The sequence below is a fragment of the Corythoichthys intestinalis genome, chromosome 6 (assembly GCF_030265065.1).
Source record: "Corythoichthys intestinalis isolate RoL2023-P3 chromosome 6, ASM3026506v1, whole genome shotgun sequence".
NCBI classification, from domain to species: domain Eukaryota; kingdom Metazoa; phylum Chordata; class Actinopteri; order Syngnathiformes; family Syngnathidae; genus Corythoichthys; species Corythoichthys intestinalis.
Genome location: NC_080400.1, coordinates 36,292,031 through 36,313,778, shown reverse-complemented (window position 1 = coordinate 36,313,778; position 21,748 = coordinate 36,292,031). Strand labels below are relative to the sequence as shown.

General features: G+C 39.7%; 2 protein-coding genes across 3 annotated transcripts in view; one reads left to right on the top strand and one right to left on the bottom strand.

Annotated features, from left to right (window-relative positions):
• Positions 1-2,038: 2,038 nt before the first annotated feature.
• On the top strand, positions 2,039-17,873 carry slc33a1 (solute carrier family 33 member 1). 2 transcript variants are annotated; one of them, XM_057839431.1, is made up of 9 exons: positions 2,039-2,288; positions 2,571-3,035; positions 5,933-6,086; positions 6,256-6,451; positions 8,430-8,629; positions 8,708-8,892; positions 8,961-9,078; positions 12,851-13,066; positions 15,942-17,872. In XM_057839431.1, the coding sequence occupies exons 2-9, from the start codon at positions 2,614-2,616 to the stop codon at positions 16,110-16,112; spliced, it is 1,662 nt and encodes a 553-aa protein (XP_057695414.1). In that variant the 5' UTR covers positions 2,039-2,288; positions 2,571-2,613; the 3' UTR covers positions 16,113-17,872. The 2 variants fall into 2 exon arrangements, with proteins under 2 accessions (XP_057695414.1, XP_057695415.1); XM_057839432.1 differs by having other exon boundaries at positions 2,082-2,130; positions 15,942-17,873.
• Positions 17,830-21,748, bottom strand: part of rps6kb1b (ribosomal protein S6 kinase b, polypeptide 1b) — an 18,073-nt gene continuing 14,154 nt past the window's right edge. Inside the window, exon 15 of the mRNA XM_057839433.1 lies at positions 17,830-18,527. Within this exon, the coding sequence (XP_057695416.1) occupies positions 18,272-18,527 (256 nt within the window). The 3' untranslated portion in view covers positions 17,830-18,271. The remainder of the gene's footprint in view (positions 18,528-21,748) is intronic.

Below are 21,748 nucleotides of genomic sequence, written 5' to 3'. Positions count from 1 at the left end.
GCCTCGTTAGAAGAAGTTAGACCTCTTTGACAGCCAGAAATCTTGCTTGTTTGTAGGTGACCAAATACTTATTTTCCACTCTAATTTGGAAATAAATTTTTTAAAAATCAATGTGATTTTCCGTTTTTTTCCCCACATTCTGTCTTTCATGGTTGAGGTTTACCCATGTTGACAATTACAGGCCTCTCTAATCTTTTCAAGTAGGAGAACTTGCACAATTGGTGGTTGACTAAATACTTATTTGCCTCACTGTACATATAAACAAAAATAGTACGTCATTCTTTTTTATTTCAGATATTGATCACAATAAAACATTTGGACAAGATGATTCCATTTCTTGTTTTATTTAAAACGATCTGTGCATGTGCAAAACAGGTCAATATATAACAATTTATAAAATTATTAGATAAATATTAATGAAGGTTGAGCATACGAGGAATGTGTTATCAGACAGCAGAGCTTCCGACATTACAGAGACCCTTGGCGGCATCTAGACGGACTTTCTCCCGCTGTCCTCGGTAATTCCAGCTCTCATAGTGTATCTTAAAGTTGCTGGGGTTAAAAAGCTCGTCGTTGGATCTCGGGATCGAGCTGACAGTCTGCCGCGAGGCGAGCCAAAGCCTTCAGTCCTTGCCTCTCGGCCGCCCCGGGTAGAACGACGTAGTGTCAATATATGTCCATCATCGTACAGTAAGTGTTGCTGTGAGGCACATCAACTTATCTTTCGTTGCCTAACAGGGTTTTCCACCTGTAAACAAACTAACAAAAAACATGTAAAACTTGACATAGTTGTGACATATACACGTACTGATTAGCAACAGGCTAGGAGCAGATACAGTAGTTGTAGTGAACAGAGGCGTAGCAAGGGTACCCGGGGGCCCCAGGCAACAAGCAACATGGGGCCCTTCGAGCGTGTGCAATTAAGGGGGACAGTTGGACTTGGAGCAATAGCATATTTAATAAAAGTATAATAACGCCTCTGTCTCATAGAGCGCTTTTTAGGACACTCAAAGTGCCTGGCTTTTACTACATTAGGACATAAAACTACAGTAACATAGTACACTCACCGCTGTTTTGCTTCCTTTTCTCCTCTTCTTTTTTCTTTCTTTTGTCGCTTCCAGAAGGATAACTTCTCTTCATTTTGGATATATGCCAATTTAAAAAAAGCCAAATCGCCGCTCACTCTCACTCTGACCAACATGAGGGGGATGGGGTGTAGAGCAAGTGAAGGGGCCTCTTCAGGGAACTCAGACACAAGGCTTTCACTGGCACTGTCGCACTTGTCGCTGCGACAGTGCAGTAAAACTGCATGTGATAAATCTGTTGGCCCGTCTGGGGTCCCCTGCTGGCTGGGGGCCCTAGGCAATTGCCTGGTTTGCCTGGTATTCGACTCTGGTAGTGAATAATATTAAAGATCAATTCCAATCATCATCGTGATAACAATATGAAAGGCAACAAGTCGTTTCATGCGCAAGATTTTAGCTTTAGTATTTTTTGAGCACCAGACACTTGAAAATGCAGGGATAAGAAGACTAAACATTCAAGAGCACAACGGCAGCATGGCCACAAAAACACCTGGTCTTTGTGGTGGCACGAGCTTGGTTCCACATCTGCCTTCATGAACATTTTGTCCTCTCCTGTCGTGATGATGGCAGATGGATGCGGTATTTCAAATTGTCTTTTTAAGGTATCTTGATGAGTAATGTTACTCCAGCTCCACTGTTGTTTTGGATGGAGAAATTCGAAAACGGAAGTTGCTTGCAGACATAAGGAAGTAAAGCGGAAGTACCTCGGAAACTTGTCTGTACAAAAAGAAAGAAAGAAAAAAAACAACTATAATTCGTGCACGAACGGGTTAATATTCATTCTATAATTTATCAATTCTTGAAACAAGTAAAATTTTCTGTATCACCTTATGGATTTTATTTGCTGTAAACTGTACTGTACGTAGAACTACAGTTATTACAGCACTGTCCGCACCCGGAATAGCAACAAAACGGAACAAAATATTCAGCAATGTTTTGACACGTCAGCTGTAGTGAATCGGACATATTTGAATGTTGCGCACAGGTTTACTTCCTGGAATATCCGACGTCCGCCTTGTAAAGTTTTTGCCTAATGTGACTTGTCGTACGTTCACGGTAGACTTTTTATGATTCGTGTGTGTCTGACACCGCTTTTTTTTTTTTTTAAATCGCCAACAAATTGACATTCAACCGCTATGTATAATATCGCTTCTCGTGGCTGCTTTTTTGTTTAGCATGACGCTTCACTGTCGTCACAATCAGGTACGCATGCTGTCATTTAAACGACCTTAGGTTTCTCATGATTATGGATTTGGTCACCATTCCTTGTTTTGCTGTCAATCCACGTGTTCCGTTATGTGTCATATGATTGCATGCCGTGTGTGCTTCCGATTTACTGTACTTTACTGATGGGAGCGTGGATTTTGGTTACTTTTTCTTTTCGTTTATTCGCAAGCTCATTATTCATATTACTTAATTTATTATTCAAGCGAATTTAGATTAATTTTTATGACTAAAATGTAATTATTTTAAATTCTCTTTCAGATTTCTTGAGGGCACCGCACCCTTCAAGGCTGACGGTGTTATTATGGATATCTACGATCCAATCATACATAGGAATGGGCGGCAGAGAAAGCAATTAGATGGAAGCCGGTACAGTCCTGAAAGTATGAAAGATAGTGACAGAACAGACCTGCTGGACATTTCTGACCCTGAAGTAGATGGGGTAGCAGACAACCTTATCGCAGGGTCTGACTCCGAGGAAAGGATGCATCCTAAAGTCTACCGAAGTATTCGTGCTGAATTGGGGAACGTGTCGCTCCTTCTCTTCCTTTATGTGCTGCAAGGAATTCCACTTGGACTAGCTGGTAGCATTCCATTGATTTTACAGAGTAGAAATGTAAGCTACAAGGACCAAGCCGTCTTTAGTTTTGTATTTTGGCCATTCAGCCTCAAACTTTTATGGGCGCCTTTGGTGGATGCGCTCTACTTCAGCAAGTTTGGTAGAAGGTAATAGGACAGCTTGGATTTGATCATGTGGTATACAGTGAGGAGCAGAAGTATTTGCACCCCTTGGGATTTTTGCAAGTTCACCCACTTAGAAAATACAGTGGGGAGAACAAGTATTTGATACACTGCCGATTTTGCTGGTTTGCCCACTTGCAAAGCATGTAGAGGTCTGTAATTTGTATCATAAGTTCTCTTCAACTGTGAGGGACGGAATCTAATACAAAAAAACAGAAAATCATGTTGTATGATTTTTAACTAATAAATTTGCATTTAATTGCATGAAATAAGTATTTGATACATCACAAAAATCGAACTTAATATTTGGTACAGAAACCTTTGTTTGCTATTACAGATACCAAACGTTTCCTGTAGTCCTTGACAAGGTTTGCACACACTGCAGCAGGGATTTTGGCCCACTCCTCCATGCAGATCTTCTCCAGAGCCTTCAGGTTTCAGGGCTGCTGCCGGGCAACACGGACTTTCAGCTCCCTCCATAGATTTTCTATCTGGTTCAGATCTGGTGACTGGCTAGGCCAGTCCAGGACCTTAAGATGCTTCTTACGGAGCCACTCTTTAGTTGCCTTGGCTGTGTGCTTTGGGTCGTTGTCATGCTGGAAGACCCAGCCACGACCCATCTTCAGGGCTCTCACTGAAGGAACGAGGTTGTCAGCCAAGATCTGGCGATACATAGCCCCATCCATCCTCCTCTCAATACGGTGCAGTCGTCCTGTAGCCTTGGCAGAGAAGCAGCCCCCAAAAAATATTTCCTCCTCCATGTTTCACGGTTGGGATGGTGTTCTTGGGGTTGTACTCATCCTTCTTTTTCCTCCAAACACGACGAGCCGAGTTTAGACCAAAAAGTTGAATTTTGGTCTCATCCGACCACATGAACCTTCTCCCAATGCTCCTCTGGATCATCCAGATGGCCAGTGGCAAACTTCAGACGTGTCTGGACATGCACTGGCTTCAGCAGCGGGACTTTGCGTACGCTGTAGGATTTTAATCCATGACGGCGTAATGTGTTTCCGATGGTTTTTTTTCGAGACTGTGGTTCCAGCTCTCTTCAGGTCATTGACCAGTTCCTGCCGTGTAGTTCTGGGCTGATCCCTCACCTTCCTCATGATCAGTGATGCCCCACGAGGTGAGATCTTGCATGGATCCCCAGAACGAGGCAGATTGACCGTCAACTTGAATTTCTTCCATTTTCTAATAATCGCTCCAACAGTTGTTACCTTCTCACCAAGCCGCTTGCTTATTTTCCTGTAGCCCATCCCAGCCTTGTGCAGGTCTATTATTTTATCCCTGATGTCCTTACACAGCTCCTCTTTGGTCTTGGCCATTGTGAAGAGGTTGGAGTTTGTTTGAGCATGTGCACAGGTGTCTTTTATACAGGTAACAAGTTCAAACAGGTGCAGTTACCTCCGGTAATGAGTGGAGAACAGTAGGGGTTCTTAAAAAACAACTAAGAGCTGAAATATTTACTAGTTAGTAATGTATCAAATACTTATTTCATGCAGTTAAATACAAATTTATCATTTAAAAATTATACAATGTGATTTTCTGGATTTTTGTATTAGATTCCGTCTCTCACAGTTGAAGAGAATTTATGATACAAATTACAGACCTCTACATGGCTTGCAAGTGGGAAAACCAGCAAAATCGGCAGTGTATCAAATACTTGTTCTCCCCACTGTAAGTAGAGGTCTGAAATTACAATCATAGATGCATTTCCACTTACAGAGACGTAATCTAAAAAAACCCGGAACTCACATTGTATGATTTTTCAATAATTTGTAATTTACTTGGGTTCATAAGTGCAACTCGGATTCGGTTGAAGTTGGGAAATTGTGTAAAATGTAAATAAAAACAAAATACAATGATTTGAAAATCCTTATCAACCTACATTCAATTGAATACACTACTAAACAACATATTTAATGCTCAAACTTATAAACATTTTATTTTTCAAATAATAATTAACTTTGAATTTCATGTAGGAGTGGGAACCTCTTGGTACCTCACGATACGATACGATACGATACCAAGCTCACGATAATGATCTGACAATATGGCGATACAACGATTATCAATACATTGGTCAGGAAATCATTCTAGAATATTCTAAAAACAACTAATAAACAGAAAAACAAGCTTCTGTTGTGAATTGGAATGAGTTTATCACGAGTAGACGTCCAATCCACTTGAACTGGGAGGGATCCCTCCCACTTCAAACGGATTGAACGTCTATGGCCCTCAGTGGAAGCCAATGCCAGGCAATAAGGTAATTTTGGGCTATTTAAGGTCATTTACCCGTTGCTTTTCAGTTACTTCCTGTTGATTTTGGGGTATTTTACAGGTCATTTCCTTTTTATTTTGAGTTACAGAACAGGAAGTGACCTGGGAATCACCCAATTGAATAGGCAGTGACTCAAGCTCAATGGAAATGACCTGTAAATGCCCTGAAAATTGGACAGAATGACTGAATGCTCTGGATTGGGCGTCGTGCACCGTTAATGCAGCCTTAGAGTTAACTGAGACATTATTATGGTGGAAGATTTTGGTAGCAACTGGAGCATATCGTTAACCTTTTGTGATAGAAAGTATCACGATATATCACCATTTCGATATTTTGTCACACCCCTATTTTCATGGCAACACGTGCAGTAAAAGTTGGGAAAGAGCATGTTTACCACTTCGTTACATCGCCATTCAACATGACTTCTGAATTTTTTTAGATTGTCTCTGTGAGTGGAAATGTATCAATGATTGAATTTTCAGACCTCTACCTATTTTCTAAGTTGGTGAACTTGCAAAATGACAAGCGGTGCAAATACTTCTGCTCCTCACTGTACATGTGAGTTTATGCAAACAAGTTCAGCCTCTCACTTTCTCTGCAGAAAATCCTGGCTGGTACCGACGCAGTACCTGTTGGGCCTCTTCATGCTCTGCCTTTCTGCTAAAGTTGACTCTCTGCTGCAGAGAGAGGAAGGTCCTAACATCATTGCATTGACCTCGGTCTTTTTTATGCTGACCTTTTTAGCAGCAACGCAGGTAGGCATCCATGAATGTCATGACTTGACTCTTTATTGGGCAAGTGACTATTTGTGGTAACTTAAAACACTCATAAAGATCACGTAGGTCAATATAGAAACATTTTGTATCGTACAAGTGTTGCCTATGTGACCCAAAACCTGATGTTCTCCTCACTCTTCCTTGTCAGGACATTGCTGTGGACGGCTGGGCTCTAACGATGCTATCTAAAGAGAACGTAGGCTATGCATCAACGTGCAACTCTGTGGGCCAAACAGCTGGCTATTTCCTCGGCAATGTGCTCTTTTTGGCCCTGGAGTCTGCCGATGTCTGCAACAAACTCTTTAGAACGGAGCCCAAGGAGACCGGAATCATCACCTTGTCAGGTTTGTCGGTCACACATACATTTCATAATGATATTGACGGGACACATTCCACAGATACTGCGCCACACCTTCAAGTAGGGGGCCGTCCCACACTCCGCTTCAGTCGGTCGCAGTTATTCTCAAACACATGCAGCGATCCAACGCCAGATTTAGGTTGAAAAAGTACGAAAGCTGTACCGCATACAAATAGGAAGGATTGTATCAGGAGTGATTTGTTCGAGGATTTAAGGTAATTATTATATTGTTCGTACCATGCCTGCATTTTGAAATGTAAAAAAAAAATCAATGGGAGAAATTAACCGCTACGGCATTGGCGTCATAATTCGCAATACTTACGTAAAACAAATGCTAACTGCCTGTTTTTTTTTTTTTTTTTTTTGCTTTTAACCGCAACTCGAGTAACTCGAGTTTAAAAACTGATCCGAGTAATTTTATTCACCTAGAGGAATCGTTTAATTTTGCCAGCTCTAAGCATCACGTTTTGCCCGGACTACTTTTAATGCGGGACAACGCGCTGACGTCACGTGCGTAGAGGAAGAAGCAATAAAAAAATGCCTTATTGCAGCCGACAGCCGTTACAAACTGCGCCGACATTGCTAAAAACTACGCCCGCATGTTGCTACTGTGGTAGCAGCCTAGCTGGTAGCGTCTGATGCGTGTCATAGATATCACATGTGCGTAGAACTAGATACGAAATGACCGACTCGGCGGCTTTAATAAAACAGCCGCCATCATAAAGCAGTACACTTCTCGGCGCTCATAAATAAGATTAACGTTACTTTCACTCGCTCACGTAACGTTATCCCTGCGGAGGGCTAGGTTTCTATTCATTATGACCACTGTCGATGCGTGGCTAACTCTTACATACAGGCTTTATTTAATCTGTGAAAACAGCGCTGTAGAGTTATTAGGGTGTAAAATAAAAACATAATAATGCTAACTGTCAATTTTAGCTCAGTAGTCATTGCTGGATAAAACACCAAGTAGCACTGGTGCCTAATGTGCTCCAATACAGCACAGCATTTATTTTGAACACTGCAAAATCTCAAAATCCTATCAGGACTTACAGTTTAGACTAACTTAAAACTTAACTAGAACTTATAGCTTGACACAAGTGAAAATTCAATTGAAACACGTAGGAAAAACACATAACTTTTAAGTCATGTGTGTTATCAAGCGTAATGACATTTTTAGGTAAGAAATATATATATATATATATGTTTTTTTTTTTTTTTTTTTTTTTTTTTTTTTTACAAGATCTAAAAGTTTTTGGAGTGAAAGCAGTGAATTAGTCTTTTTTTTTTTTTTTTGTCACATTTGAGATGAATTTGTTGGCTGTTTTCAACAATGTACATCGAAAATAAAGACATTGATTGACTGAAAATGGTTCAATATTACATGAAATGTCGTTTTCTCATCTATATGTATATTTGCTCTTTACCTAAAAAAAATGTTTTATCCGATTACTCGATTAATCGATAGAATTTTCAGTCGATTACTCGATTACTAAAATATTCGATAGCTGCAGCCCTACTTTTAACCAAGAATCGCGATTGTCTTACGTCCATATCTATAAAGAATTCAGGGATTTAAGCATTTACAAAAATTTTCAACGGAAAAAGCTCTTTGTGGTGATAAGGTGGCGCCACAGTGGCTTACAGACGAGCAGCACATTTGACATATTTACACAGAAGAAATGCTAACTGCCCTTTTTTTTTGCTTTTAACTAAGAATCGAGACTGTTTTACATCCATATCTATAAAGAATTCAGTGATTTAAGCATTTATTCACAAGAATTTTCAACGTAAAAAGCTCTTTGGCTGTGTTTCCACTCGTTCAGTTTTGATGGATAGGTCCCCTATTAATCGGCCCCGCGCCCCGTGTCCCGTCAATATATTATGAAGTATATGGGTCACCATTTCTCTGAAGGACACACAGCTGCGATTTTCAACATATAGTGTTTGTTCTTTGTCGATAGACTTCTTGTTTTTCTGGGGCGTGGTGTTTCTCATCACCACAACGCTGGTGGCCATCTTGAAAAGCGAGAAGGCGGATGGCAAAGGCAAGGGAAAAGACCCAGAGAAGACGCAGGGTGTTTTGCAAACCTACAAGTTGCTCTTGAATATTGTCAAGATGCCCGCAGTCCTCACCTTTTGTGTCCTGCTTCTCACTGCCAAAGTAGACCCTCTTTAAACACATTTGGAGGAATTAGCCTTTTTCAAACGCGCCGCTTACTTTCTTTGCTGCTTGTTTCAGATCGGCTTCTCCGCTGCCGATGCAGTGACAGGTCTAAAGTTGGTGGAGGGTGGTGTTCCTAAGGCACAATTGGCATTGCTTGCAGTGCCAATGGTACCTCTACAGATTCTTCTACCGGTGGTCATCAGTAAATACACGGCGGGGCCCAGACCACTGGATGTTTTCTACAAGGCCTTCCCTATAAGGTTGTAACGCACACACAAACGCAACATGCTATGGTTTGCAGATTTTGTTGAGTGTTACATTTTTGCAGGTTAATTTTTGGCCTGGAGTTTGTTCTTCTTGTTTGGTGGACCCCGAGTGTAAAACATGAAGGAGAGTTCCCTGTTTACTACTATATCATTGTGCTGCTTAGCTACGCCATGCATCAGGTGAGCTGTTTCTCAGATGTGATTCCTTGAAGAATTTCGCACATTTCCTGTGTAGGCCAACAGATGTCACCGTTGACTAGTTCTAGTCCAGCAACATGGATTTCGTATTGTGCGTTATTTTTGAATCACTTACATTTGAGCAGTATTGGTAATCTTACTTAAAAAGTCATTAGTTAATTACAAATTACTTCCCAAAAGTAATTGCAGGCATTAAAATTTCTCACCTTTCGGCGAAATTCGCCATTTTGAAGTCAAAAAGGTTGACCTACGTAAATTGTGTAGATCCGAGAAAATGTTTAAGGGGGGGGCGGTAGATTTTTTTAATGTCGGACGCTTGGCGTGCAAGCGGGGAAAGCGGCACAAAGCCAAAAAAGCGCTCCAGAGTAGAGCAGGGCGGTAAACCGAAAATTTACCGTTACCGAAATTCTTCACGATGACCGACGTAATTTTGACCATGTCGGTAAATTCGGTAATTTAATAAAAGCAGAAAATATAGTCTTTTCATCCCGCTTTGACTCTGTGTTGTTCGGCTATGTTCATTCCCCTTTAAGAAAGCAGACAGTGTGCTTACGTTTGGAGTCACATGGTTGTCAGGAAGCCAATCAAACAGAAGCCCAGTAGGCTAACGCTAGCAGCTAACGCTAGCGGCTAACGCTACAAAGTAAACGGGATGAAGTCGGGCTTAAGTTAGCTTCGCCAAACTTTCACCCGACATTAAGTAAACTTTTGACGGGTTCCAGATAGGGATGGAAAAACCGAGGCTTTCTGAAACAATGAACCACTTTTAAGACAATTGCCCTAAATTGAATCACTGTTTGACACACTGCAAGAGCCCCATCTACTGGATAAACAGTGCACGTTTCTTTTTAAAAGTAAAGTTGACAAATTGCCTCAGCATTACATATCTTCAATAGAATTAAGTGGATGTCGTCTATTTCAACCAGGAGATCGTGTCGTTATTAAGTGTGATTTACACAATTAAAGTTGACCTCTTTAAGCCTGTGTCATTGCTTTTGTCTGTGAAGATGTGTTCAAAGCAGTATTTGTAATACACGACAGTGCTAGTCTTGTAAGTGGCTCGTCCTAGATGACGGGGATTAACTATGTATTGTTTATTTTTTGTAAAAATTACAGTACAGTAAGCACAGTGGTTGGGAACAGGAATATTATTTATTGCATACTGTAAGGATTTCCAAAATCATAAGATGTAAATAATTGAGCCGAATAAAAGAAATGAAAGGTTTGTGAAACATTTTATTTTCTAATTAAGTATAATTTCTGGGGGGCGGGTGGATGTGTCGTATTTGTATCTATTCTAAATATCTAAACGTATGCCACTATCTAGTGTATAACAATGCGGAATGAATTTAATGAAATTCAAGTGATGATATTTTTCAAGTCATACAAGCTGTTATAAATGTTCACACAAGAATTCTTATTGTTTACAAGATTTTTTTTTAATACTTAATGTTTAGACTGCATGTGCAATTGTTAAATTGAAAGCTGGTAAATAAATTTAATGAGAAACTTAATTTGTATTCCATGCATTGATTCAAATGTTCAAATTATATAACAGTTTGCTTGGGCGAATTTATCGTCATTTATCGTTATCGAGGTAAATCTGCTCAATTTATCGTGATACGTACTTAAGGCCATATCGCCCAGCCCTACTCCAGAGTGGCCAAAACATTGACTTATTTCAATAAAACAAGGGAGGGTTCACTGTTGTGTCCTGTCTCTTCAATGCCAAGCTTGGCTGCACGTCGGCCGTGAATAAACACATAAAGCGCAGTCATCCAGATGTAATTTTGGAAGACGACAGGAGACCGTTACAACCTGGCAGATTGTAAGTCCATCTAACTAACTAACGAAATGTTTTATGGAAGTTGCTAAGCCTGTCGCGATATGCAGTGAGTCAATTTATCGCACGATAAATAAAAATGAGGGTGGTAATTCTCACGGCTGTGTGCGCGTGCATACATTTGTGCATGCTGATGGCACATGACAGTTCCTTTAACAGATGTTTATTCGTCATCAACACGCTGTAGAATTAAAGTCCAGACATACAATTTAAGGAAACAGATCTATATTAAACACTGTTAGCATTGCTACATTGAGGCTAATGGGGGGAAAAAGACAACCTACTTTAGCGTGCTATTAAAACATTGGCAGTCGTCTCCAAAACGCAAACTTGTAGTTAAAATGTGACACTTCAAACATGAAAAGTCGCTGGTTAACAGCATTTGCAAATGAAGAAAAAAGGATTACTGACACCACATGCAATTGCCAAAAGAGCTTTTTTTTGCGGAGTGTAAAGCCTGCGGTTAGCAGTTTAGCGAACGTACTTTCGGTGAACATTTCAGAATAAAAGCACGTCACGTTCGTCATATAAATAACGATTTCTGGAGTTAATCCCACATACTTCAGAATTCAGATTCTACACCAAGAATAGCTTCAAAATGACACCCTTTATGAAAAATCTGATTGGCAATGAATAATTATTATAATTATTATAATACTATTATATATAGTAGTATATTATAATATTAATGCTTGATAATTTTTTAAAGAATTGTTTTGAATCATGTTGGAAAGGCGAAGTCAGTGTTCTAAATCTGTTTACATTCCACTCTTTTGCACTAGTTAATGCTATCAGGCTATCAGCATTTGACATAATTGTTTATTTGTTGTTATTTATGTGTTTATTTGTACTTTAATAAAGAATTTAAGTGTTTCAAAATGTTTTTGTGACTTAATAAGCGTCATCAAAAATTTCACCGCTAAATTAGTGGGGGGAAAAAAAAAAAAAAAAGGGAAAAGATTAGATTAGTTGAATAATCGGGAGAAAATTAGTCGTTTGGGACAGCCCTAGTTGTACAGTGTACCGGAACATATTTCCTCCACACCGTTCTCACCTTTTTAACCCCTGACCCATTTTCATGCCTGCAATTGAGTTAGTAATGCAGTTATATCATTGTAAGAGTAATTAGTTACACATGAAAATAACTGATATTAGTTTTCATTTCCACACGTTACTACTTCATACATTCTATAACATCTTTCACATCAAATATGTTTATATTAACTGATTGAATAATAAAAACACCGAATGCAGTATTTATTTCCGTCAAATATATTAGAGTCCCCTAAGAAAACACAAATGTAAACTGACAATTAACCAGTGCAAATCTCTGAAACTGTATGTTAGGCCTACTGCACACTAACTAGAACACTACCCTTATATATTGTATAAAGTAAGAATATTAAATATTAAAAATAATTCAAGTTTGAGAACACTACTACACACTACTTTTGAAATTCATGATCGCTGTCTTATTGTTTTTGCCAGGTGCATGATTTCTCTACCTCCCCACACTCTGCTCTCTCCAGGCAGACAGCTGATGTGTGACAAAACTAGACAACTCACGCTTCATTCAACCAAATTGTAGTAATGTGCCCCTTTATATCCTTAGTAACGGTAACTGCGTTGCAAAGACTAGAAAAGTAATGAATAACTCACTACTAAAAAAATAGTGCCGTTAAAAACGCCGTTATTACCAACACTGTATTTGAGGGCCACAGCTTGACTTCAGAGGCCAAAAAAGTGATTAGAAATGATACGGTACAAATTAAATGAGAGAAAATTGTCTACGTGACATAGTGGTGAGCTTGTATGCTTCACATTTCCATGTTGTTTTGGATTGTTCATATTCCTGGTCATGACCCAAACAAGCATTAGAAAAAAGTTCTAATCAAAGCTTCCTTCCTACAGGTGACCTTGTACAGCATGTACGTCGCCGGAATGGCCTTCCACGCCAAAGTGAGTGACCCGCTCATTGGCGGCACTTACATGACACTGCTGAACACAGTTACTAACCTGGGAGGAAACTGGCCCGCCACTGTGGCGCTGTGGTTAGTAGACGCCCTCACCTGGAAGGAATGTCAGGGTGCTGTTGGGCATACGTGTGCCTCACCAGATGCGGCAGGGGTAAGTTCATATGTGTTAGACCGGTTGCCGTAAACAGCGACTTACTGTAATTTTGGTGCTTTACAGCAGGGGTCCCCATCTGCCGGGCCGCGGACCGGTACTGGTCCGTGACGCATTTGCTACCGGGCCGCATAAAAATAATAATTTAATAACGACCGCATTCTGGCTTAATTAACCCTGTGCCCCCGCTTAACACACCAATATCACTGTCTACTCTAGATATAATACTACGGGATAGATTAGAAAGTCATAGAAATCCATTGATTGGACTGCTAGAAGTACATCTTGTTTGTGTATATAATATATCTATGTGCGCTTGTCCTTGATAATAACGTATTGCTAGGCCGCGGGCGCAGCACATTTGTTCCCGGAAATAATTAGCCCCCACACGAGCGAAGATGACTGGAAAACAGATGTCTTTGGAGATATTTTTACGGCGAAAAGGGCACCTGACGAGCTACAACTTCGAAGACCCATGAACTGCGAAGGAGTGGATTCGTGACCTGTTTGTGAATAAACCGAGTGATTCGAGCATGTCTGTGCAAAAGGAAGATCAACTTGTAGAGATCGCAAATGACGGCGACCTTATTAAACGTACATTTGAGACAACAACTCTACCGAGGTTCTGGATTAAAGTCGTTCTGGAATATCCTGACATTGCTACAAGAGCATTGAAAACGTTGCTACAATTTCCAACATCGTATCTTTGTGAAGCGGGCTTCTTAATAAATGTTTAACGACAAGGTCTTCCATGATCAAATGTAAGTTAATATTCCTATCTTTCAAGAAAGGTTGTAGTGTTTACTTTGGAATCGCTGCATTTGCGCATTTTGCAGCTATGTTTAACGTTGCGCGCATGCGCAGAACCGCATCGTTGCAATTTTTGATGGGTTGCAAAATTTGTCAGAACACCGGTCCGTGAAAAAAAAGGCCCAAATAACACCGGTCCGTGGTGCAAAAAAGGTTGGGGAACCCGGCTTTACAGTAATTGTAAGATTTACTGTGATTAAATATTAGTAGAGCAAACTTTCAACTACACTGGAAAATAAATTATTGACTACGAGTACAGTGGTACCTCGACATACGATTGCTTAACACGATCTTTTTGACACCGGACGTAAAATTTGTATCACCATTTGTTTCTACATTTGACGACAATCTCGAAATACGACGATTTATGACAGAGGCGCAGTTTCTCTGTTTTCCCGCCAGATGGGCGTACGGCAGATTTTCTTGTGAGAGAAATCAACATAGGGTCCAAGAAGGTTAGTGCAGGTGGTGAAAAATGGAAAAGGGCAGGGCCGTGCAGAGACCGATGGAGGGGCAGGTGCTTATAGATCAAAAGGGGCACATAAACAAAAATTGAATACACATTACAACAACATAACTTCCAGTTTAACCAGCTTTACAGTATAGTTGGCTGTGACTGTGACAGACTCTAATTGGTAGGGGGAACAGTGACTATAAATTAACTTTCTGGTTGCGACTCACTCTTTGCCTCTTTTCTTCAACCTCTATAAAAAAAAAAATCCTTAATCAACTTTTTGTTCATCTGAGAACAAACCAAATGAGATGTTCACTGAGCCACCAACAGCAGTTTTTTTTCAAAACCTGTATTTCATTATTAGTGAATTAAGATGTATACCTTTCTAGATAACGTTGTGAAGAGAACGGAAAAATATGGTTGCCTATAGAGAGTAGAGACACAAGGATCGAAATAGTCTTAGAGCGGGGGGGTTATTCATTATTTAAGTAGAAAACTATAAGAGAAAGTTACATTTTAATATTTTTTAAAAATCCCCACAAGAAACCTGATGTAAGGATTTTCACTACAGTATTTGCTCGAACACGGTTTAAGAGTGAAACACAGTTTGTTTTCAACTACCAGAGGTCCTCAGACTCCTCAGCACACACCCAGGTCACAGAGGAACAGCGTGCGCTGGCTTAGCGGCACACAGACGGCTTTTTATTTATTTGTTTATTTAAAGGTGTTTTCGGTGTTTAAAGTACTCAGTGGTGTACCTGCACAGTCGGCCAGCACACACATACGCACAAAAAAAAGCCCAGTCAAAAGGGGCACTTTGGGCATCTAGGGCCAAAGTGGCAAGTGCTCAAGCACCCTCCACCACCCCCGTCTGCACGTGCCTGGAAAAGGGTGACACTTACTGTTGAAATGAAGATGGAAATGATAGAAAAATATGAGCTTAGTGTGCGCATCCGTGAGCTAGCTCAACAGTACGGCCGTAGAATTTCTAGGGTCTCGACGGTCCTCCTCCGACGACCTCTGTTCGCCGGTCTTTGAGTTAAGGTGACAATTATTATTGTGGTAACATCACCAAAGAAACGGCCATCTTCGTCAGGTTTTTAATCATTAATTTCAGCACTTGTGCAACACAACACGTCTACTGTCTGCCGCAGTTGACGCCAACAACAGAACATTAAAAGAGAAAGTAAAATCTCTACCACACCTTTCTCACTCTGTCATGTCATCCACACGGTGCATTCAGGTACAGCACGCAAAACGCATCCGACACATTAGAACCTGGTTTGTTACATTATTACAGGAATTCTAATTAGTAATATTATAACGATTTTTATTTATAATTGAATTGTTTTGCTATGTGTAATTGCCCTTTGTAATAGTACCAGCAGTATTTATGAATGATTTAGTGTAGGTTTCCGGGCTGTAGAACAAATAAATGGAAATATAATGTATTCTTATGGGAAAATCCTGCTCGACATACCACCATTTTGACTTACAAAGTCCTGGAATGAATTAACTTCAAATGTAGAGGTACCACTGTATATTGTTTTACTCTTGCCCCAAATGTGTTAAATATGTGCTGACTGTAGTGTTACTGGTCATCTTTTTCAGCTTTGTAACAAGGAGGGTGGCACCTGTGTCACATGGCTGGATGGCTACTACGTGGAATCGGTGATCTGTGTGCTGATTGGCTTTGTCTGGTGGGTGTGGTTGGGGAAGAAATTGAAGAGGCTGCAGGAGCACAGTCCTGCTGCATGGAGATGCAGAGTCCCACATTATTGACCAGTGCTTTTTTTTTTTTTCTTAAATGTTGTCCAAAGAAATATTTAAAGACTGGAGGGGGTATGTTGCTGTGACTTGTTTCCAATATCTGATACACATCTGCTATCTAATTCTAAATGTCTGGTAAGATACAGTAATTGTATATATATATATATATATATATAAAAAAAGTCATGAAGATAATCACCATCAAAGGTAATATTGGAACGATTTGTTCGTTAATGTGGTTGTAGTTTACAGTGGTATAGAACTGCACTGAATCCTATTGGGTGTCTTAACCCTTTCACGGACAGTGGGCAGCTAGGTAATTATTTCTGATCATGCCTAGAGTTATAAAAACACTTGGGAAAAGAATCCTAATTTAGGGTATCATAATTCGTGCATGAATGGGGTAATATTTCTGTTGCCTCAGCAGCATCAGTAAAACAGAAAAGCTATTGTTCTAAATCAATAAAAATTAAAACCACATTATTAAAAAGTTTCAGTCCAAACTTTATATTACGTATTTTTTCTCAAAATTCTGAACATAAGTGTACTGTATAATCCAATTATAGAAAGTTTGTATTTTAATTTTGCAAACCTAATTTGAGGCTTTTTTACAATTCATAATGTCATAATTGTCATAATTACTTATGACCTGATTGCTTTTGGTACGCTTCACTCAGACCTGATTCAATATGTGATAATGCAGTTTTTCATTTGAAGACATGTGCCTTGCTCAACGTGAAGACTGAACAGGAAGTTATGATGCTACCCATAGGTTTTTGCACCTCACATTACTGCTGAACAGCTGGATTTCTTTTTAATACATACTTGAAACCCTTTGTCAAATACCAGCACTTACCTCTGTTAGAAATGAAGTGATTACAGATTTACACCAATGGAACATCAGTTTAAAATTACGAATCATGACAAAAACTCACTAAAATTACATTTTGCTAGCAAACTGTAATAACCATGTTTTTAATTTCAAAGTGCACCCATGTTAGATCCCCAAATCAAGTACTTATTCCTATTAAACTGTGACTTGACCATGAGTTTGGGCATTAACAGTCCTCTAATCTTCTGAACTATAGTTTTTGCAAGTCATTCCACCAAATTTCTTTTGTCAATAGTTATTTCCATTTCTCCTACAAAGCCTGATGTTTTAACAGCTGTTGACTGCAAAAAAATGTATTTGGGTGGATGTATTTTCAGTTTTTCTGGTTCCTTGGTTAAGCCGTTTAAATTGGCCAATAAATATTTGCCATTTTAAATGTCAAGTATTTCCTAAAGGTTTCTGTATATTTTGAAATGGCATTCAACAAAATACTGTATATAGTTATATTTTGAAAATATGAATATATTAAGGGAATGAGGTTGAGTTGTGGAAATGTATAGCCGATTTGAAACCTGTCAATAAACAAATTGATGAGTTTGAAGTGCAGTCATACACTGAAGACACAACACAATAATTTTTGTTTTATTGTAATTCCCTTTAGTAGGAATTTTTAAATGTCCTCCCAAACAAGTTCGCTTGATGCAAACAGGCTAGCTAATAATGAAGCCCAGCTTTTTGAGAGCATTCAAACAAAGCTGCCCAGATCAACTGGTGGCACTGGGGGCAGGGATAGTGGGGTGGTGTTTTGCATTAATGAAATACAACTCCCGTTGGGGCCTTCAAGCACACGTCACCCATGATGAACCCCCAAAGGTAAAAAGTTCACTTTTTCAAACATTTTTAATTTTGGCTCTCCGATTCATAATTTATGCATAGCATTAGATGAAAGCTGAAGCCATCAATATATCTGTTTTGTACAATAAACGTAATTTATGTTTCCAAGCAACATGAGTAACTTCTTGGATGTCTTCTTGTACAGCAGAATTTTGCACAAATCTCATTTAGCTCCTTAGAACATCTCCAGGTCTGGACATTTGTGGGCTGTGGTGGGAGGGGGTCAAATGTGAAGAAATCTCGCAACGACAATGCGAGACCGTAACACTGTCTAAATGGACCAAGGCACGCTGGCATCCCGGGCCAGCGTTCCACCGCCAGGCTTTGACAGCACGTAGTGTGTGGATGGGTAAGATTTGATTGGCATTGTCTCTAGCCTTTTTGCTTCTTAAAAATATCAACATAATGAAAAAGTCAAGAAATAAACTTAAGGATGTGAGCTGGGTCATAAGTTCATACGTAAATGCTCGGGCCGTTTGGCCACAACAGGGTACGCTTGCTGCTTCATCTGAGCCAGGTTAACCCCAGCAGGCTGGCGAATTGGAAGAGGGGCTGAGGCTTCAGAGTTGGTGGTCACATCCATCTGCTCCGGGGTGGAGACTTCCATGGCCTGTTCCTGAGGAGACTGGAGGACACTCGGCCCACCGCTGGGGAGCAGGGCACTCCGCGGCCAACAGTCCCCGCCTGAAAATTTCACTGGGCTGGAAGAGAAGTAAGAAGATACCCAGTTAAGACAATTTAACCATTAAATCATACCTGAAGAGCTCATTCATTAGGGAAATTAAAAGTTACAATGTACTCTGAAGGCAAAATTGTGTGACGTTTCATTTAGCTTCACCTCTAAAAACAACCTAAATCTCACAAATGGAAAATGCCGTAGAGTACTTCATGTACTGGAGTAATCTTTTTTTTCTCATATTTGTGTGTGAAGGATTTTAAAATCTGTAACATTCATGATAGCAGTTTACTGGCAACAATTTAAAGTTTAACACGAGTACAGTAACTATTTTCACAACTATAAGGCGCTCTTAAAAGTCAACATTTTCATATAATGCATACAATGCATATAATGTAGGGCTGTCAAAATCATCGCGTTAACGGGCGTTAATTAATTTTTTAAATTAATCACGTTAAAATATTTGACGCAATTAACGCATGCACTAAATGACCCGCTTGCACATTGCCTCAAAAAGATTACAATGAGGCCGTTTATGGACATTAAGAGTGAAGAGAACGCCACCGGCCGCTTGGGGGCAGCGCCGTTCCATACTCATGTTATTTCTTCTAAACGCGGGAGAATCAGTAGTTGTGAGACGTTCATGCTGTATTCACAATGCAATGCAAATTGCTATTTGTGCTCCACACATATTTCGGTAAGTTTTCTTTCTTTTAGTGGCAATTATGTGTCTCTTGTTGTATTTTGGGTAAGATAAGCACAACAAAAATAATATTCCCATCTCTCCCCAAAAAATAATGTTCACAAAAAGAAAAGCACTTCAGTCGATAGTAACGAGGCCCTATTCTGACACACAGTTAAACAACAATGCAAAATGAACTGGCATTCCATATCAAAATAGCTATGCAAAATACACGTAAAACTTAGACTTTGGTCACTCTATTTTTATTATTGTTATTTTTATTCTTATTATTATTATATTAACACTACTTTTGATTGAAAATTTTACAAATTTTATTCAAACGAAAACATGAAGAGGGGTTTTAATATAAAATTACTATCACTTGTAACTATAACAATTATCTTTTAAGAACTACAAGTCTTTCTATCCGTGGATCACTTTAACAGAAAGAATGTTAATAATGCCATTTGTGGATTTATTGTTACAATAAACAAATACAGTACTTATGTACAGTATGTTGTATGTATATATTCGTCGTGTGTCTTATCTTTCCATTCCAACAATAATTCACAGAAAAATATGGCATATTTTAGAGATGTTTTGAATTGCGATTAATTAGGATTAATTAATTTTTAAGCTGTAATTAACTCGATTAAAAATTTTAATCGTTTGACAGCCCTAATATAATGTAATATAATTCCTTATAATGCACAGCGCCTTGTGTATGCACCAAATTAAGAACTGCTTGGGTGCATTTCCTGCAGACACGCAACTTTATATAGAAGACCGGCTGACGTAAAAGATGTATGGGTGGGCGTGAAAGGGACGGCCCCAATAGGTACATATAGAGTGCTGGTATGGCACCTGCGAAGAGACTCTTACGAAGCAGTTTAAACTGGAAGCTATCAACCACGCAGAGATAGAAGGGAATCGAGCAGCTGCGGGACAAATTAAGATATACGAATCCATGGTTTGCAAGTGGAGGGAAGCTGGAAAATAAGCTTCGGCAAGTAAAGAAGACAGCTGAGTTTGCGCCGAAATAAGGCAAGGTGGCCTGAGTTGGAAGACCAATTCAAGCAATGGATTGATGATCACAGAACAGCTGGGAGAAACATCTCTACAGTCATGGATAGATGTCCGACGGCGAAAACAGCTTTACCAAGACTTGCAGGTGGCGAGTTATGCCACATTTTGTGGATAGACTGCGGCTGCTTGAGATAACGCTTCTGTTGAGGGAACCTGGCATGTTTGATGGTGAACTTGCCCACTTGGCCGAACTCTTCATGTCAAATACAGTGGTGTAAAAATATATCTGAACCTTTTGGAATTTCTCACATTTCTGCGTGAAATCACCACCAATGTGATCTGATCTTTGTCAAAATCACACAGATGAAAAAACTCTGCTTTAACTAAAACCACCCCAACATCTCGGCCCATTCTTCTCTAAAAAACTTCTGATTCCTGGGATGTCTGGCGTGAATCGCTGTCTTTAGGCCATGCCACAGCTTCTCAATGGGGTTCATGTCTGGACTTTGACTTGGCCACTCTGGAACGTGTATTTTGTTCTTCTGAAACCATTCTGAAGTTGATTTACTTGTGTTTTACATCATTGTCTTGTAGAAGCATCCATCCTCTTTTTAGCTTCAACTGTCTGACAGACGGCCTCTGGTTTTCCAGCAAAACACCCTGATAAACTTTTGAATTCATTCCTCCATTATGATTGCAAGTTGTCCAGGCCCTGAGCTACCCATACAGACCCAAATCATGATGCTCCCTCCACCATGCTTCACGGTGGAGAAGAGGTGTTGATGTTGGTGAGCTGTTCCATTTTTATTCCGCACATGACGTTGTGTCTTACTCGCAAACAATTCAACTTTGGTTTCATCAGTCCACAAAATATTTTGCCAAAACGTCTGCGGCGTGTCCATGTGCCTTTTTGTGAACATTAAACGAGCAACAATGTTTTTTTAGACAGCAGTGGCTTCCTCCGTGGAGTCCTCCCATGAACACCATTCTTGGCCATAGTTTTACATATAGTTGATGTGTGCACAGATATATTGGACTGTGCCAGTCATTTCTGTATGTCTTTAGCAGACACTCTAGGGTTCTTTTTTTACTTCTCTTCTTCTGCTTCTCTCTATTCGGTGCTGAACTCTCGGCGCCATCTTCGGTGGACGGCCACTCCTTGGGAGAGAAGTAACAGTGCCAAACTCTCTCCAATTGTAGACAACTTCTCTGACTGTCGATAGAACATCCAAACTTTTAGAGATACAAATCAACAATCCTTGATCACAGGTCTTCAGACAGCTCTTTTGACCGAGCCATGATGCACATCAGACACTGCTTCTAATCAAGACAATTTTTACCAGGTGTGTGTTTTATAATGGGCAGGGCAGCTTTAAACCGCTCATCGGTGATTGGGCACACACCTGACTTAAATTGTTTGGTAAAAATTGCTTTCAATTGCTCTTTAATCTCCTTAGGCAGAGGGTTCACTAATTTTTCCCCCTTCTCTCATTGTTTGCATGCTACCGTCATTAAAATATGAAAACCTATAAATGTCT

Coding starts and splice junctions, on each gene's coding strand:
- slc33a1 (XM_057839432.1), top strand. CDS start 2,614: ATGGATATCTACGATCCAATCATACATAGGAATGGGCGGCAGAGAAAG. Junction 6,087..6,255: donor CCTTTTTAGCAGCAACGCAG/GTAGGCATCCAT, acceptor CTTCCTTGTCAG/GACATTGCTGTGGACGGCTG. Junction 13,067..15,941: donor CCTCACCAGATGCGGCAGGG/GTAAGTTCATAT, acceptor CATCTTTTTCAG/CTTTGTAACAAGGAGGGTGG.